Source organism: Schistocerca cancellata, unplaced genomic scaffold (assembly GCF_023864275.1).
Source record: "Schistocerca cancellata isolate TAMUIC-IGC-003103 unplaced genomic scaffold, iqSchCanc2.1 HiC_scaffold_782, whole genome shotgun sequence".
In the NCBI taxonomy this organism is placed as follows: domain Eukaryota; kingdom Metazoa; phylum Arthropoda; class Insecta; order Orthoptera; family Acrididae; genus Schistocerca; species Schistocerca cancellata.
Window position 1 is genome coordinate 5,781,006 of NW_026046793.1, and position 20,337 is coordinate 5,801,342.

The 20,337-nt window shown below is 42.3% G+C and overlaps 1 protein-coding gene across 14 annotated transcripts in view; it reads right to left on the reverse strand.

The window, feature by feature from the left end:
* Positions 1-20,337, reverse strand: part of LOC126143126 (disks large homolog 5-like) — a 556,312-nt gene that overhangs the window by 32,869 nt on the left and 503,106 nt on the right. For 7 of the 14 annotated variants that reach the window (XM_049915329.1, XM_049915330.1, XM_049915331.1 and 4 more), the window contains 2 exons: positions 12,530-12,772; positions 6,024-6,224 (listed from right to left, as the gene is read on the reverse strand). The exons of 6 other annotated variants lie outside the window; for them this stretch is intronic. In XM_049915329.1, the coding sequence (XP_049771286.1) occupies positions 6,024-6,224; positions 12,530-12,772 (444 nt within the window). The remainder of the gene's footprint in view (positions 1-6,023; positions 6,225-12,529; positions 12,773-20,337) is intronic. One more of the 14 variants, XM_049915326.1, reaches the window with a different exon arrangement.

The window sequence follows — 20,337 nt, forward strand, 5'->3', positions numbered from 1 at the left end:
AGTCACAGTTCTTCCAACCCTCCATTGTGTATCTTGGTTTCCACTTGTCCCGTGAGGGTATACGTCTTCTACGTCAGCACGTTGCGGCCATTAACCCTCTACTCCGGCCGTCTACGGTCAAGGAACTTCAGGCGTTTCTAGGCAAGATTGCTTATTATCACAAATTCAATCCATCTGCAGCGGCGGTAGCTCATCCTCTGATCAGCTGTTACGCAAAAACGTCCCTTTCTGTTGGTCCGACGAGTGTGAGCAGGCTTTTGTCCGCCTGAAGGCTCATTTGCAGTCGGCGCCTTGTCTTGACACATTCTGTCCGTGTCAGCACTTGGTTCTGGCGACTGACGCATCACAGTATGGCCTACGGGCTGTTCTCGCCCATGGGTCGGAACGACCCATCACCTATGCTTCCAAGACCCTCAATGATGCGCAACGGCGTTACTCGCCAATCGAAAAGGAGGCGCTCGCTATCATTATGCTCTATAAAAGTTCAGCGCTTTTTTTTTTTATGGTTCTAAGATTCACCTCATCACCGACCACAAGCCGCTAGTCTCTCTCTGTTCAGCCCATCGGCAACGCTTCCGGATAAGGCAGCTCACCGCCTGCAACGTTGGGCCTTATACTTATCTCGTTTTCACTATGAGATTCACTATCGCCCCACGGCCCAGCACACCAACGCTGATGCATTGTCGTGATTGCCGATGGGCCCCGACCCGGTTTTCGATCGTGATGAACTACTCTGTTTCCACATTGATGAGGAAGAACGTCGTGCGGTCGAGGGTTTTCCACTTACAGGTTCGCAGGTCACGTCAGGTACTGCGCAGGACCCGGTCCTGCGTCAGGTGATCGGTTTTGTTCAACGGGGTTGGCCGGACAGGACCAAAGGCCGGGCATCGGATCCCCTTCGCAACTACCATGCCTTGCACCTTCGTGTCTGTTCGTGATGGTGGTGGTGTTCTGGCCACAGATGGCGCATCTCCACGGGTCGTGGTGCTAGCCTCTCTTCGCAAAGATGTTCTCAAACTATTGCATGAAGGCCATTGGGGGATTTCTCGGACTAAGTCCCTGGCCCGCAGGCACGTTTATTGGCCCGGTATTGATTTGGACATCGCCCACACGATTGCTGCGTGTGGTCAGTGTGCTCAACGACTGGCTGCACCTCGTACAATGCCCTCTCCGTGGCCTGATCCGGCGCAGCCATGGGAACGGGTGCACGCTGGCTTTGCCAGCCCCTTCCTCGGTACTTATTGGCTACTGTTGATCGACGCCGTCTCGAAGTTTCCATTTGTTGTTCGGTATCCGTCACCCACCACTGCGGCGACGACGCTGGCTTTGACCAAAATCTTTGCGCTAGAAGGTCTTCCATCCACGATCGTCACGGACAATGGCCCTCAGTTCTCTTCGCAGACCTTCCGTGATTTTTGTACTGGACAAGGGATTCGTCATGTTACAGCACCGCCCTTCCATCCGCAATCGAATGGGGAGGTCGAGGGCCTTGTCCGCACTTTCAAAAGCCAGATGAAAAAATTCCTTAGTGATTTTTCCACAGATGACGCTCTGCTGCAATTTCTGAGTTCTTATCGCTTCACGCCTCTGCTGAACTCTTGCACGGCCGCCAACCGCGCACTCTACTGCACCTGCTTCACCCTGTCAGGCCTTGTGCTGTGTCCCCTAGTGCGGGAAAATACTCGGTGGGTGCCGACGTGTGGGCACGAGGGTACGGATCTCGCCCTAAATGGATTCCAGGGGTGGTCAAGGCTCTTCGCGGCCACCGGCTTTGTGAAATATGTACGGACGACGGCACGGTTGTTCGCCATTACGACCAGATGCGCCCACGAGTGGTGGCCACGCCGGTGCCACCGCCCCTTCCTTCGCCTCCACCAGCCCGAGAAGCCAGTCCTGTAGCTGCTGCCGATCTACCGTACGTGTTTATGCAGCCGACGTTTCTACCGCTTCAGAATACGCCGCCTTCTCCGGGACCCATCTCGCTGGAGCACACCCCCAGGTCCACGACACCTACAGATGCTGCTCCGGAGTTTTCACCCATCATCTCGTCCAGGAGGCACGTTCCACGGACGAGCTTCCGTCCTGGACATTTTCGACCATACTCTCGTGTCTCTCCGTGGGATGTTCTCGGGGCCTCACAAGAGGCCACGGATGTCTCCTCACTGTCCATGTCTCCAAGGAAGTGAGTGTTTTTTTTTTTTCAAGGGGAGAAAAGTGTTGTGACAGTGCCACGACATTTAACAGTGCCGCCACGACAGCACGCGCAAATGGTGATAGAGGCGCTCCGCAACTCGGCTGAGCGTGGGAGCGCCACCTAGCTACGAACGGCGCTGGCCGCGTGTCACGGCACGGCACGGCAGTCGAATGAGAGATACTGAGTTGTTGTCATGTAACCAGCTATTGTTTCCAAGTGAGTGTGTTTGAATATCCACGCAATTATTGGCGATTAAAGCTTATAACAACAACTTTATGCGAAATGGAAGTAGTAGCTACAGTTTTGAGGAAAATATGATCCTCCTGTTAATAATTTACCAATGGAGATTTTAGCTTTTAGTGTGACTAATATGCCCCACGTCTATGCCCGGCATATTTTTAGACAATGAATGTTACATTTGTACATGTAACATGACATGTAAGAGCTATGAATCAGCTGGTACTACAAGACTTTCAAATATAAGCTGTAAATGAGGCTATCTTCCACAAAACAGTAGCTAATACTTTCTTTCTGCATTTACTTTTACAGTAATTTAGATTCCTCATACAGGCAATCTAAAGTAGGTCCCCCTCCCTCAGACAACACCTGTAGATTCCAACATCGGTACTGTCATATATTGTTGAAATAACTGTACTGGCTATGGTATATAAAATTTGTAACTGGTTCTAATGTACCATTTGTTACTTAGTATTGCTTGCACCTTGTCCCGCACCTTTCACAGAGTTGGAGTGCTGACTATCTGATTTGGCCGGAGGCTCTTCCTGCCGCCACCCCGTAACCCCCCCCCCCCCCCCTCCCAGGACACAATCAGTGTACCCCAGCTGTCTGCATCTAGTGTAAATCATGAATGAGTGCAAACACGTTTCAAATGTCTGCGTGTCTTAACTGAGGTGGGTCGTGGGGACCAGTCTGGTTTACACCTAGAGGGATGTGGAAAACCTCCTAAAAACCACATCCAGGCTCGCTGGCACACCAGCCCTCATCGTTAATCCGTTGGGCAGATTCGATCTGGGGCTGGTGCGTCTACCTGAGCCCAGGAAGCAGCGCATTAGCACTCTCTGCTAACCTGGCGGGTCATACCATTTGTTACTACATCAGTATTATTTCATTTTCTACACTGACTGGCACACCTCATTAAGAAGCCCAACATAATTTTCTGTAGATGGACTTTGTACTGTAGTTTCTAATATTACATGCAGCATGTCTTATGATGTAAGAGTTTCGATCGTCTACTTTTAATAAGATAGCACAAGTGAGAATAACAAATATATGTCAGTGAATATTGCACCAATAGCTTACCTAGTATCATTGGTCACCCACAGATCACACATCTTTGGTCATGCCACAACAGTTGTGCCTATACTATGATGTGGCAGCTTCCCAGTTTTGTCAGCTAAGGGACCTAATCACGTACACTATTGTATTGTCTGTGCCACAGACACACAGAAATATGATGCCTACCTGTCCACATGTACCAGTGATATATCAGAATGTGAAATGAAGCTGGAAGTTTATAGCAGGTAAGTATCTTGGATTAGGAAGTATATGTATTTGCAAGAGCTTGTAGAGAATTGACAGATAAACCAACGTCACCATTTTTGACTGTATTACAGGTGCTCTAAAATCACCCACGGTTGAACTTAGTTTCAAAGATGATAAGAACACAGACTACTTGGACCACGTTTCCATTCTCTGATCACATTGAGACTGTGGGGACTGTGTGTAGCTTATCTGATTTCTGTAACTTTTGAAGACTGCTGTAAATGTATTTTAATATCTGATCACTATTTAAACATGTGATGTTGCTTAGTACATGATAGGAATTTTGTGAAAAAGGTCATTCCAAAGACTAAGAATCAGCATGTACTTATTACAGAACAACTGCAGTTTTATGTAACAACCAGTATAATCATTGATATGTCAGAATCAGTACTGCAAAATAAAAAGCAAATTTCCATGATTTTTCTGTTACTTTTTTAGACAGTCCCTTCTCTGGTTGGGACAAACAGTTGTGTGAGGTACAAATCTCTGTTTGAGAAAATGGAGCAGTATTTTGTAAAATCTACATGAAAAATACACAGTATAAAATATACAGGTGTTTGTGAGTTAGTTAAATGCTGTCTATTACAAACCATACTCAATTCCCCCCATTATGGCTAACATGGGAATAAGTATTGAAAGGAGTAATGATACAGTAGACCTTACAAGGAATCACAAGAAGCTAAAAAGTTGAATATTTCAATATTTACAGGCACTGGATTACTCAAGCGCACGACATCATCCCAAATCTAACATTTGCCGTCTATTCAGCAGGAATGGTGAATAAATTCAAAAGTATCGGCACTGGTGCAAATAGACTCACCTTTGATTTCTTTTAGATTACATAAGCAGTGTAACTGGAGTAATAAGAATGGCAACACTGTTGACGGAGCGACAACACTTTACCCTCCACCTCCCGTAACAACCAGAGGTAGCAGCACAGTGGATGAAAGAGAGAGAGAGAGAGAGAGAGAGAGAGAGAGAGAGAGAGAGGGGCAATACTGACCCTACGACTTATCTCTGAAGATAAGTTAAGGAAAGGCAAACCTACATTTCTAGTATTTTTACACTTAGAGAAAGCTTTTGACAATGTTGACTGGAATACTCATTCAAATCCTGAAGGTGGCCGTGGTAAAATACAGGGAGCAAAAGGCTTTTACAATTTGTGCAGAAACCAGATGGCAGTTATAAGAGTCTAAGGGCATGAAAGGGGAGTAGTGGTTGGGAAGGGAGTGAGACAGGGTTGTAACCTATCCCCAATGTTATTCAATCTGTATATTGAGCAAGCAGTAAAGGAAACAAAAATTCGGAGTAGGTATTAAAATCCATGGAGAAGATATAAAAACTAAGGTTCACAGATGACATTGTAATTCTGTCAGAGACAGCAAAGGACCTGGAAGAGCAGCTGAACGGAATGGACAGTGTCTTGAAAGGATGATTTAAGATTAACGTCAACAAAAGCGAAACAAGGATAATGGAGTTTAGTCGAATAAAATCAGGTGATGCTGAGGGAATTAGACTAGGAAACTTGACACTAAGTGGTAGACGAGTTTTGCTATTTGCGGAGCAAAATAACTGACAATGGTCAAAATAGAGAGGATATAAAATGTAGACTGGCAATGGCAAGGGAAGTGTTTCTGAAGAAGAGAAATTTGTTAACATCGGTACAGATTTAAGTGTCAGGAAGGCTTTTTTCCTGAAAATATTCGTATGGAGTGTAGCCATGTACGGAGGTGAAACATGGACAATAAATAGTTTAGACAAAAAGAGAATAGAAGCCTACGAAATGTGGTGCTACAGAAGAATGCTCAAGATTAGGTGGGTATATCACGTAACTAATGAGGAGGTACTGAATAGAATTGGGGAGAAGAGAAATTTGTGGCACAACCTGACTAGAAGAAGGGATCGGTTGGTAGGACACCTGCTGAGGCATCACAGGATCACTAATTTAGTATTGGAGGGAAGCATGGAGGGTAAAAATCGCAGAAGGATGTAGGTTGCAGTAGTTACTCAGAGATGACGACGGTTGCGTAGGATAGAGCAGCATGGAGAGCTGCATCAAACCAGTCTCTGGACTGAAGACTGCGGCAACAACAACAACAACAACAACAACAACAACACTTTGAAAGAATAGAAGTAAGTATTTGGAAATACAGACCACTCAGTGCTTTAGTAGTTAGTTACTAGAACTATGCACTGCATATGTCCAATGGTATATTATTTCAGCTTACATATGTAATGTGTATGTAGGACAAAAGCTAATACTTACATATCTTTCATCAAGTGCATTAAGTTTCTTTTCAGCATCAAGTAGAACAACACGGAGAAAGTCTCTGTCGCAACGAAGTGAGCTACCAGCCGAAATGATTTCCTTCAGTGAACGGCAGACTATATCACTAGTCTGTCTCGTAACTTGAAGCTTTGCCCATTCTCTTACAACTTCTATGTCTGCTGAATCTGATAATGCGTGCTGAAAATGGACAGAACATTTACATTGCAAAAAATTCAAGTATATAATTACAAATTGATTTGCTTTCTTTCCAGCTACCGTGCTAAATATCTGACAGCTGCAACATCCCTGGTATAAGGACAGCTGTCACTGCCCACAAAACAGTCAATCGACAACCTTATCAGTAGTATTAGTCAAACAATATTATTGCACCTTAGGGTGACGGCACTGTAGTCAGCTTATCACGAGATCTCACCGTGATATTTCGTGAGGACATGCTGAACCACTTGACAGTATATGCACAACTGTCTTAAATCAATTCACAGTGTGATGCACTTTTCTTAATCACAACTCTAGTTGTTTACTGTAACACCACTGCACGTTTTCGGTAATGCCTACAGGAGGTCAAGTGGAACAATTTCGTGGTCAGGTAGCACAATCCTGTAAAACTACGGTAATTTTAAAAGCTCGCCAGTTACGGTGCCGACCTAAAATATATCGATACTAAATATTACCGACTCTTGTTCTCAAAACTTAATCCACACGCACTACAATTAATCCTGTCGGAGGAACATCCACAACTGATACCAGAGGCTGAAAATACTGCCACAGTTGCAAGGTCGTTTTATTTAACACACGACCACTTTCGGGCTCTTATACGCCTGTCTTCAGGTGTCGTACTGAAAATAGGAAGTTATAGGAGATAATTTTTACAAGCAGCAAACATAAAAATCCATAAATTTGAAAACATTTATAAATTGTTGGTTGGGCCAGGTGCTGTGAAACCTAAGTCAATGCCAAAGTGACACAAGACAGTACTACGGAAGACTGCCCGGGTAAAGAAATATGCACAGAATACCAGAACACTTACACTCGGTGCAGTGACTCCGAGAGCCACAGTGGCAAGTACAAGGTGCGGTGTGCTACCAACGAGTGCACAGCTCGGAGTAGAGCAGGCACGAAGGAGGAAGCAAACTGGTAAACCAGAGTGGCAGAGGTACTGCCATCTATTGACGGGAAGAAGAACGCGAGACCACTAGCCCAGCCATTCGCAATCTGAATTGGTGATTTACATTAAAAAACATTACACAAAAAATGTTAACAGTGCATTACGCACGGTAAAGAAAGATGTTGACCGAGGCAGCACAGAACTGTAGTAAAACCGAGTGGAAGCTGTGACATAAAATTTATGTAACGTATTACCTGCGCCCATCGGTAGCACACCACGTCTTCTACTCGTCCGACACGGCCCTCGGGGCCACAGTACCGAGCGTAAGTGTTCCGGTATTATTTACACATTTCTTTATCCGGGCAGTCTTCCGTAGTGCTGCCCGACGTCACTTTGGCACCGATTTACGTTTCGCAGCACCTAGCCCGACTGCCAGTTTTTAAATTTATGGATTTTTTGTTTTCTTTGTGCATTTTCCGAGTGTAAAAATTATTTCCGGTCTCTTACTGTTTCCAGTACGACAACTGAAGATGGGCATATTAATAGCTCAAAACTGGTCGTGTGTTAAAAGACTCTTACAACTGTAGCAGTATTTTCAACCACTGGCCACACGCATTAGTCACGACTGACAGTAATAATTGTTCAGTGACACGTTTTTATTATTTTGTATACGATTTCTCCCGTGAATTGGTGCCGACTCAGAAGAGCAGTACACATTAATTATTAATAATACAGGGTGAGCCAAAAGTCTTAACACTTGAAAATTCAATACTTCGCAAAATAACATAGGTAGTGATGTAAAAATTTACACATGCTTGAAATGACATAGGGTTTTATTGAAACCAAAAAGTGTGCAAAATAACCAACAGATAGCACTTCGTACGATACAAAAGCAATAATTAGGTTGCTAGGCAAGCTTTCAGAGGCAGAGGCTGCTCCTCTAAGCAGAAGAGCTGAAGGGGAAGGAAGAGAGGTGAAGGAAAAGGACTGGAGAGGTCCAGGAAAAGGCACAGATTTGGGGAAAATCACCCAGAACTGCGTGTCAGGGAAGACTTGACGGACGGGATGGAAAGGAAAGATGCCGTGTTCCATCTGTGTTCTGCCACCGGTTGACGAGTAAATCTTATCTATTCAATTACATTACGTTATCAAAAATTAATTGTTTCCATTGTTATAAAAGCAATAATTAGCATAACAATCAATTTTCAGTAAAGATTATCTTTATAACAAGCACTCAAGATTAATCACATACAGTTTATGTTCCTCACCTATATCTACAGTAATGATATAGGCTGAGGCAGAAACATCAACTTACACGATGTACAGGCAGGATTAATCCCATTTCACTCACTGCCAAGGCACTATTCCAATATTGGAGAGCCTCTGCAATACTGATTCGAGTTTAGAAGTGGAATAGCAATGGGCTGAGGTGTGAACTGGAATTTGTATATGGGAGGGAGATTACAAGAGTATTCACTGCAGCTCTGGTAGCAGCGGCAACTTTGGCATAACATCAGCATGTCTGTGTAGTGAGCAGGAAACCCAGGATTCCAATTTCAGTACAGTACAAATTTTAGTTCATTGCTTTAGCCTGCAGCATTACTGTAAATGCTCAACATGTCCGCTGCTCATCAACAATACCTGTGGTTGATGGACTGTGTCGTGAACAGCACTGTACAGCATATCAGTAGGCACAACGAGAAATTGCCATCTGATTGTACCACAGCAAGTTACGAGGGCAGTTTGAGAAGTTCTCAGAACGAAATAGAAAAAAAAAGTACTTACATCAGTGAAATGTTTGTTATTTTTCAGTGTAGTCTCCTTGTAGGTTAATGCACTGGGTCCAACGATGTTCCATTGCCTTGATCCCATATCAAAAATGAGTTTCCTACAGGCCTGCAAAACAGTTGCCAATTCCGGCCATCAATTCTTCATGTAAAGTGAAGCTTCATCCACCAAGAAAAAGTTTCAGTTTTTGTAAGATATGGAAGTCCAGTGGAGCTACATCAGGTGAATAAGGCAGGTGTGGCAACAATTAATGCCTTAGTTTGTGTAATTTTGCCATGGTGATGGTACATGTGTGCGGATGCGCATTGTCTTGAGGGAAGATCACTTTCTTCCTTGCTAACTTTCCTCCTTGGTCTTTTTGTTGCAATTTGTCCAGGATGTTAGCATAGTATTCTTCAGTAACTTTTTGCCCAGTGGGGAGATAATCTACATGTACAAACAGGATCCCTTTTGCTTCCCAGAACACTGATGCCATGACCTGAAGGAGTTGTCTTTGCTTTCTTCGGTGGCGGAGAATCGGCACGTTTCCACTGCTTTGACTGCTGTTTTTGTCTCTGGGGTATAGTAGTGCACCCAAGTTTCATCTGCGGTCACAAACCGGTGAAAAAATCCTGTTCGTTTCTCTTAAAACAGGCCAAACATTGTTCTGATATGTCCATTCTCGTACGTTTTTGATCTAGCGTCAAGAGTCACGGCACCCATCTTGCAGATAATTCTTTCATTTCTAATTCTTCAGTTAAAATACGATATGCCCTTTCAGATGACATCTGGCAAGCATGAGCAATTTCACACGCTTTGAATCCTCTGTGACCAATTTGTGTGCTTTTGCAATTACTTCTGGAGTAATGACGTCTCGGCTGACCACTGCGCGGATCATCGAAGCACTCCTGACCGAATGTAAATTCATTTGTCCACTTGGCAACTGTTGTATATGAAGAAGCAGAGTCCTCCAGTGTATTCTGGAAATCGGCATCAATGCCTTTGCTTTCATACCTTTCTGTACAAAGTACTTAATAACTGCTCGAATCTCAATTTTTTACTCTTCGCAAATTACTTTGCAGGAACAACAACAGAGCCACATTACCACAACAGTTTTTTCCCCAAGAGTACTGATGTGGCACGTGTTTACAGGCAACAGTCCAATGAATATATGTGATATGTGTTGTAATAGTGCTGAACTCTTGTGGTGATTCCGAAACTTTTCAATCCTCCCTTGTATTATGAGTTGTCATCTTGCATTGAAAGCGTAGCTTGGCATGGAGCCATGAGGAGAGCAGATTTTGTTTCTCACACACTCTGGCTACTGGGCCGTGCGAGCCATGTCCTTGACTAAAGCTGCATGCAATACATTCCTCATACCCTCTACGAATCTAAGTAGTACTATTAAATATTAATCTATTTCATACTTTGTATACCAAATTCTTTTGATAACACAACCATAGTGTTAAATTTTCAAATCAATAACCTCCATACTTCTGGAGATACAAACTTTTATTCAAAACAAACAGTAACGGTGCTGGCATTGTGAAACTGAATTACGGACCGTAAAGTATTCATCTTTTGTATGAACTGAAACTACAGCCAAGGAGGGAGGGATGGATGGAGGGAGAATGGCATACATAAGCTGAGAATGTGACATTTCATTAGAACTATGCAAATGTATGCATGAGAAAGTTTGTGCAATACGGGAATTTGCAACTTATGTCCGAGTCAGCTTGATTTTGTAAATGGCAGAAACGCAGCCAGAAGGGGTGTTGAGTATAAAGTTTGTTAATTATTTGTTTTGTGGAAAGGGATCATATTTTGTTTTCATTAAATTTTATTTAGTTGCCACCATACAACTGCAATCTGAATGCAACCGAGTTTGCACAGGCCAAACTGAAACGACAATTCAGAGAACAAAATGTTATGAGGGATATCTCTGCTGAGAAGGGGGAGGGGGGGGGGGGGTTGATTTGGGGGAAGGCACCAAATAGCGAGGTCATCAGTCATCGGATTAGGAAAGGATGGGGAATGAAGTCGGCCATGCCCTTTCAAAGAAACCACCTCGGCATTTGCCTGAAGCGATTTAGGGAAATCTTGGAAAACCTAAATCAGGATGGCTGGACACAGGATAGAACCATCATCCTCCCAAATGAGAGTCCACATTGCAAACCACTATGCTACCTCGGATATCTCTGCCGGAAACATGTCAAATCTCGCCAATGCTGCCTATCAGTATATCACCAGTGAGGGTGGGAACTTTACTGTTGAAAATGTGAGAGCTGGAGGAAGATTACTGGAGGCGCATCAGTGTGATGAAAATTGCCGTTGACAACACTGTCATTAACACGTGTCCATCCAGCACCACCAAATCTGTCCACTAGCATGGACACAACCATGGACAACTGCAGTGGAAGCAACTAGTTTTGTAAGATTTTAGTTCTACCTACACATTCCTCATTGTTTTTGGAAGTAATACTTATATTGTAGTAATAACTGTTTTCAATTACTCAAACATTAAGGTGATGCTTATTCCATTTCTTTTATAAGCTGCAGCTGTAAGCTGGCTGTCCTATGAGAAGGAGGTGGAGCTTGTCGCAACAGCCAATGTGCTACGAGCCGTATGCGAGCCTCTACTCCCAGCATTCTACAACCGGCAGCCAAGTGAAAGTTTGCGATCAGTAATTGCCTTGGTGTATAAATGCAATTTGTTTTATTTGCTGGGGATACGATCAGGTCTGGTATTATGATCTCCACAAAAAATTGCGACGATCTAATTCACTTACATGCTATGAAGTCAAGTCATAAAACAGATGCAGGAGTATCACATTCGTACTGATAGAACATGTTGTTGAAGTATGCTCTTTTCCTATGAGATTGACAATACATTTCCTATTTCAAAGAACTGCATCTGTAGTGGGATGAATGGAATAATGTGTTGTATATACTGAAGTATTCATTTCAAGACTCTAAACACATTTCTTCTGTTTATAAACAATTTGTTTCTTGTCAGGGAGAAAGTATTAAATTTTGGGGAAAAAAAGCAGTTTCCTAAGATTTAAGATAAATTTAAGGGTTGGGAAGTCTTTCCTTCTTTCCTGCAGATAATCATATGGTGTGTAGCATTGTGCAGACATGTAATATGGTTTGGACGAGAAGGAAGATTATATGGGCAGATCAAATAACTAATGAACTAAATTGGAGAAACAAGAAATTTATGGCACAACTTGGCTAAAATACCAGATCAGTTGGTAGAACACATCCTGAGGCACGAAGGGATTGTCAATTTTCTAACGGAGGGAAGTGCCAGGGGTAAAAACTGTAGGAGAGAACAAGGGATGACTACAATAAGCAGGTTCAAACGGATGGAGGCCGCATCAGTTATTTAGAAATGAAGATGCTTTCATGCGATAGGCAGCTGTGGAGAGCTGCATCAAACTTATCTTTTGATTAGAGACCACAACCATAACAGCACAAACATTTAAGTAATTTTTTCAGATTTTCAGTGACAGGGTGATAACATGCTCTGTTAATAAGACAACTGTCCACATTTCTTTGGGAACTATTCACAAAAAGTAATGAATCTGGGAAGTCTCGTAGTACTTACCATAGTATTCTGCACCAGACTATCAGTGGCCAGTTCAATATTAGATTCATTCTCTTTCAACTGCTTTTCCAGGGCTACGTTGTGAACTTCTGCCTCAATCAGTTCAGCATACAATCCTACATCTGGCGTCGGTTCAGGTGGTGCCGAGATGCGAGACTCCGCGAGTTTTGCAATCACCACCTCCTGTTCTGCTATAAATTTTTCGACCACGGAAGGAGTTTCTGATGGTGAAGACTGCTGCTCCTAGTAACAGAGAGTGTAGTATTATTGTACCGTATTTACTCGAATCTAAGCCGCACTCTAATCTAAGCCGCACCTGAAAAATGAGACTCGAAATAAAGGAAGAAAAAATTTCCCGAATCTAAGCCGCACATGAAATTTGAGACTCGAAATTCAAGGGGAGAGAAAAGTTTTAGGCCGCACCTCCAAATCGAAACAAAGTTGGTCCATTGTAATATGAGACACAATTTAGGTCAAACGAATGACGATACAGCTACAGTAGTTTGGTTCGAGTCGTAAGCTTAGCAGTTAAGCTTTACCACGTAGCATTACTGCACTGTGTCATGCATTGTTTGTTGCATTCTAAAAAGAGAGAGAGAGAGAGAGAGAGAGAGAGAGAGAGAGAGAGAGAGAGAGAGAGAGAGAGAAATCATCTCATTAGCGAAACAATGGCAAGAGACTGCTATTTGTTGTTACTTACACAGCTGCTTTCTTTGATAATGTTCAACAAGATTCAAATAGACTCCGTATGATAGAACATGTTCTGAACGAGAGTTAGGCGAAAATTTTTCTCTGTTTGAAAATCTTTGCGGCCACTTCTTTATTACATCAAATTCTGCACACAAATTAGAGTCATCTTAGATTTAAAAATCTAGTCACTTGCCGTGCTTCATTTCTGACTATCACTATTAGACATAAGAATAATACGAATATAAACACGACACGATACGTATATTCTTCAGCGTTTGCTGTTGTCTCACTCTAGTTTCGTAGTTTTAGGCAGACAGGACTTAAATGAGATAGCAGCAAACACAAAAGAATACATGGCAAAATGTTTATATTCGTACTATTCTTATGGTGAAGAGAATACTGTATGTGATTCAAATTTCATCAGGTTCCTATTAGCAACCATCTCTTCTCACAGGTAGGAAAAAATTCAGAACATAGAGTTGGTCATATTGACAAACATCCCAAACAGTCTTGCCAGTCAGATTTTCGTAGTACACTGAAAGTGTGCTACATTCGAAGATGAACAATACGGAATTTGTATTTACTTCGTTGGATAATTTAAGAAAATGCAGTGGTCGAAACTCGCGGCGGAGAAAAAAGCTCGTCTTCCACTATTTTTTTTTATTTATTTACTCACGCAGAGGTTTTGGCGCCAGTATTTATCTTTGTGCCTACAAAGCATGCCTGCATAGCACTACATATATTCGATGGCAGAAGTTAGTTGTGGCGGCACGTACCAACATTTTTCATAACTTCCGCTTGCTTTGCACTCGATTCTAAGCCGCAGGCGGTTTTTCGGATTACGAAAACCGGAAAAAAAGTGCGGCTTAGATTCGAGTAAATACGGTAATTTCACAGGATTATTAGTACGACAAGAGAGAATTTTCTTCTTATGTTACCAGTTGCACGTTTCACTTATATATAACAATGTACCAACAGAACTACGAGGGCCCTTTTACACGAGCGGTCGCCATAACTTCGGCTATCTTAACACACTTCCTGTCCGACCAAAACTCCCAGCTTGTCACACATTACTGCTATAGCAGTTGAAATTTCAGTAATATTGATAGTTCTGATGTGAATGCCATAAATGAAATGTTACCTGTGTTCTGCCTCAGTTAATTTGTAGTTAAATTAGGAATGAGTTGAAAGAGTATAAGAACCATAATACAATTACCTGAGATCCCCTTTTGCTTTGCTAAGGTTAGCTTACCTTCTTCACAAAACATTGTAATATTCATTGAATATTGCAGCAGGAAACACTTCTTTTACTACATTTCAGTCCATAAACATTAACATTGTTCACATTAAATGACCAGTCTTTCCAATTTATGGGCTAGACACAATGTATCTTCTGCTTTCCTTTTTTGTTACGAGCTTCAGGGTTCTCTGGGGCAGTGCTGTCTCTGAGAAGTGGTGAATCTCCTCAGAGTGCTGTATTGTGGTAACCAGTTGCTTGTGGAAACAAGATGTCCGTCCTCCCGATTTCATGCACATTTAAACAAATTCTCTACTTCTCACTTACTACCCACTTAACAAAATTCCTATGTGCTGATGACGATCACTCACTGGAAACATAGCAGTTGTATAAGTACTGTATGTCACTGGAATTTGGCTGCAATAATTACACATCTGTTTGAAACTGACTGACAATATTTCATTCAAAATAATCTCTATTGCTGTTTATACATTTCTCCTACCTCTCCAGCAGGCTATGAATGCCATGCAAAAAAAAAAAAAAAAAAAAACAACAACAACAGTAGTTCTTTCGAAAAGAAAGAGTCAGTGAGACATTTTCATACATTTTCATATGAATTTAAGCATTGTTCAGTAAAAGCGTGTCCCAGTGATGCGAATAGATGATAATAGGACGAAGTCAAGTCTGAAAACTAAGCAGAATGACCTAGTATTTCTCAACTGAATGCCTGGGTCATTTCCCTGACCCATTTTGCTGTGAGATGGGGTGTTATCACGGAGCAATACGACTTTTCTTTTTCCCTATTTTGGTCTTTTTTACTTAATTCTCGAATTAAATAGATCATTTATTGTTGGCAGTGATCAGTGTGATTGGCTTCACCAGATTTTAGCAGCTCATAATAGATGACATTCTTCTGGTCCTACCAAACAGAGTATCGTCTTTTTCCAAAGCAATTTGGTCTTACACTGGATGTCTATGGTTTGCCTGGATTCACATTTGATTTACAACACTTAGTATTCTCAAAATTATCCATTTTTCATCACCTGTCGCTATTTGATGGAGAAACGACTTTCTTTTTATCTGGTGAGTAGTATTTCCCAAGTGGTCTTTTGATCTGCTTTCCGTATTTCATTCAGTTCATGCTGAACCAATTTTCCCACTTTCTGCATCTTTCGCATAGCTTTCAACCAAAAAGAAATGGCTTTTTGAGTTCCATTCAATTGTTCTGGGGGTTCCTGTTGAGTTTGAGTATCACTGCCCATCATCCTCACCCACTCCCCATCATCTTCAAAACCTGCAATTGGTTGTCTTCTAACTTTTTCGGTCGTTTTCCACACTCATTTCTCACATCAAAAAAATGAATCTTGTCCGTAACTCTTAGTTTGTAAGCAAAAAACTTGACAAGTTTACAGGTTTGAAACAGATACCGATGTACGGAACTTGGATTCGTGTGCACTGACATTCGTCATCAGCCGTTTCAGGAAGCAGATGGAGCTGCAGACGCGGTCTCACAGGCCCTACACTGATGACTAACACTATCTATAGGGGAATTCCTGTTTCATACTTCTACACCTGGTACAGGTAGTAAGTTATCACTTTTATGAAGTGATATGTTATAATAAGAAAAAGATCATTAGCTTTGTCCAGTTACACTGAACTATTTTACTGACAACCTGCATTGACTCATAAATAGTCATGTCTATGCATGGGGAGGAAACAACATTTTGGGGCACTGCTTTTTAAGACAACTGCTACACAACTGATTATTTTAACACAAAAAATTACAGTTGTCCTTATCTTACAGATTGTCTTCAACACCGTAGTGGTTTACTAGACGCGGTCCTGTTTGAGGTGGGATGCCGTTTTCTTCCTAGCGAGTCGAGGTGTGTTAAACTTCGACGCACACCATACCACTGCACAACTGGTATTTTTCCACATTAAGAGACAGTTGTCCAGAGGAGAAAGAGACAGTACGTGAAATGAAGGAAACATCAAGACTAAATGGGGATCTGTCCCATATCTTTGCATGTGAAGCAAGGAACTTACCCACAGAGCCACACCACTTGTGTGTCTAAACAAGCATTTCTCTCTTACAACTTAAATAGCATTCTCTGAGAAAATTCTCCCCGTGACAGAACTCAAAATACCAGTACAGAATGCACTAGCTCTTGCTCCACATCCACTGGCTTGCTCGAATGACTGCATGCTCCACCTGCTGCAGCCTATCCTCGACTTTCTCACTGCCTTATATTGTTTATCTGTTCTTAGTCTAGACAGCACAGAGTGAATTATTTATAGTAGTAGTAGTAGTAGTAGTAGTAGGTTGTCGTCTTCAGTCCTGATACTGGTTTGATGCAGCTCTCCATGCTACTCTATCCTGTGCAAGCAGCTTCATCTCCCAGTACGTACTGCAACCTACATCCCTATGAATCTGCTAAGTGTATTCATCTCTTGGTCTCCCTCTAAGATTTTTACCCTTCACGCTGCCCTCCAAAGCTAAATTTATGGTCCCCTGATGCCTCAGAACATGTCCTACCAACCGGTCCCTCCTCCTTGTCAAGTTGTGCCACAAACTCCTCTTCTCCGCAATTCTATTCAGTATCTCCTCATTAGTTGTGTGATCTACCCGTCTAATTATCAGCATTCTTCTGTAGCACCACATTTCGAAAGCTTCTATTCTCTTCTTGTCCAAACTATTTATCATCCACGTTTCACTTCCATACACAGCTACACTCCATACAAATACTTTCAGAAACGACTTCCTGACATTTAAATCTATACTTGATGTTAACAAATTTCTCTTCTTCAGAAACGCTTTCCTTCCCATTGCCAGTCTACATGTTATATCCCCTCTACTTCGACCATCATCGGTTATTTTGCTCCCCAAATAGCAAAATTCCTTTACTACTTTGTGTGTCTTACTTCCTAATCTAATACCCTCAGCATCAACTGATTTAATTCGACTACATTCCATAATCCTCGTTTTGCTTTTATTGATGTTCATCTTATATCCTCCCTTCAAGACACCGCCCATTCCGTTCAACTGCTCTTGCTGTCTCTGACAATTACAATGTCATCGGCGAACCTCAAACTTTTTAATTCTTCTCCATGGATTTTAATACCTACTCCGATTTTTTCTTTTGTTTCCTTTACAGCTTGCTCAATATACAGATTGAATAGCATCAGGGAGAGGCTACAACCCTGTCTCACCCCCTTCCCAACCACTGCTTCCCTTTCATGTCCCTCGACTCTTATAACTGCCATCTGATTTCTGTACAAATTGTAAATAGCCTTTCACTCCCTGTATTTCACCCCTGCCGCCTTCAGAATTTGAAAGAGTATTCCAGTCAACATTGTCAAAAGCTTTCTCTAAGTCCACAAATGCTAGAAACTTATGTTTGTCTTTCCGTAATCTTTCTTCTAACATAAGTCACAAACATATGGCTCACTATTTTAGACGAACAGTGGGTAGCAGGTAGGTTTTTTAAATTAAAATATAGAACGTAGGTACGTTTGAACATTTTATTTCGGTTGTTCCAATGTGACACATGTACCTTTGTGAACTCATCATTTTTGAGAACGCATGCTGTGATTCCGATATTTCTACGGAAACCAAACTGATCTTCCCCGAGGTCGGCTTCTACTAGTTTTTTCATTCATCTGTAAAGAATTCACGTTAGTATTTTGCAGCTGTGACTTATTAAACTGATAGTTCAGTAATTTTCACATCTGTCAACACCTGGAAAAAACTTGGTTCACTTTTGGCCACCAGGTGTAAATCTGGCACTGTACCTTGTACGACAGTATGGCATCCGTGCTGTATTGACGAGGTGCTTTTTTTGTAGCTGACTGTGCAGTACATTCCCCAGATGGTGCTAGTGCTTGGGCTGTGTCACGAAAATTTTCTATCCCATGTTCAACAGTACGGAAAGTTTTGAGTTTTATTTTACACTAGTATCTGCACAACATCCAGACAGTGCAGTGACTGGAATCTCTGAATCAGCAGCATTCTGAATTTGCTCTTCGGTTTCTGGCACAGATCAAATTTTATGACATATGGCCTGACATCATATGAAGCAATGAGGCACATTTTACACTACAGGGTGCAGTGAATGCACAGCACAGCCGAATTTGGGGTACTGCTAAACCTTGTGTTATACTCAAGAGCCATTGTCCTTTCTGTATGAAATAGTGTAATGTGCAGTCGTGAGTACCTATACAGTGACGAATTCATATTATCGAGATGTCCTCTTACAGCACGATTCCTGCTTTGGAAGACAACTCTGTGGAAGCCACTGTTTTCATGCAAGATGGAGCAACATCTCGTGTCGCTCGCCCGATGAAAGATCTGCTTAATGCAACCTTCCGTGATCGTTTTATGTCTAGAGATTTTCTAGATGCATGGCCTTCGAGATATGAAACCACGTGACTTGGTACTGGGAAGATCTAAAATAATGTGTTTACCTGGGACACATTTGGTCTCTATGTGCTCTGAAGGCCAGTAAACAGAAATACGTTGCTCAGATTTTACCAGAACTGCTGCGGCCAACTGTCGATCGCATCATTTCACAGACACAGCATCTCGATGTCTCTGGTGCTCGTATTGAATGAATTGTGTAACAGATTAAAAATAAAAACAACGCTATGACTTTCTTGCTTGTTTGACCTTTTCTGCCCATGTCCCATTCCTAATCCATTACATATGGATACATTTCTATACATCTTTCTAACATTAACACTAGAGATGGGGGATCCGCTCTTGAACTAATTCATGGAGTTCAATCTTTCAAAGGAGTGAACAATCAGTGATTCAGAAAAAAAGAACGGTAGCTCCAAACGTTTCCCACGGCAGAGAGAGAGAGAGAGAGAGAGAGAGAGAGAGAGAGAGAGAGAGAGAGAGAGACAGAGAGAGAGACGGAGCATATCAGCAGCGCCTCTGCTGGTCAGAGCACAGTGCACGCCACACAACACAACACAGCCAGCGCCGGCCTCTGACCTGCTTCTACCTTGGTTGCCTGCATTGTGCAGTGCCCCATTGGATTTTGTGTTTCACATATGCCGTGCCGTCTCTGTGCGTCGTCTGCCGTGTGCACTGTGCAGTGTCTGGCGCAGCTTAACTTCGCATCGCACTCTGTCGGCGATCGTTTCAGTCGCACGTCCTGCCCTCTGGGCAGTTGATGCGAGCAACAGGACAGAGAGCCACCTAGCGGATAACATAGGAACTACTTGCAAAAACCTGCTCGCAAGGGAACGGACGATTTGTCTCGGAGCGGGTGAGTTCACCGCTCCCCTCCACCCTCGGAACTCGCCCGCTCAACGCTCACCCCACCATCTCGACTCTAGCCAGAGCATCGAGCAAAGCGACTCAGGTGTCACTCTGGTCTCTGCGGTCTCAGCTCACGCAGTAATACAGCTCGCGGCTCGACCTGCTCGACTCAGCGCCTCTGCATCGGAGTTCGTCCCCACTGGATATTGTTCTTCGTAGTAATACCGCTATGTATATTACATTATTATGTTATGTATACATCAATTGTTTTTATTTTATTTTTATTTGTTTAAACTGATTAGATTAGGTTCCTGAAGACTCCTCTTACTATAGGATTTTTATTATGGACACTCGAATTTACGCTTTAATTACGAGCGAACCGATAAACGTATCGCAAAATGTTATACACCAATATTTTCCTTGTTTTATTCTGCGTAAGGCTATATGCAGCACTTTCGTTTTACAGTCAAATTTATATATTTTTTCTTATTCTGGTACGGATTCTGCGATTTTAGGCGTCTTCGAAAGGAAACGTTCACTTTAAAAATATATGGCTTGCGATGTATTTGTATGAGGTTAATGAAATTTTAATACATTATAGCCAAATATATTGTT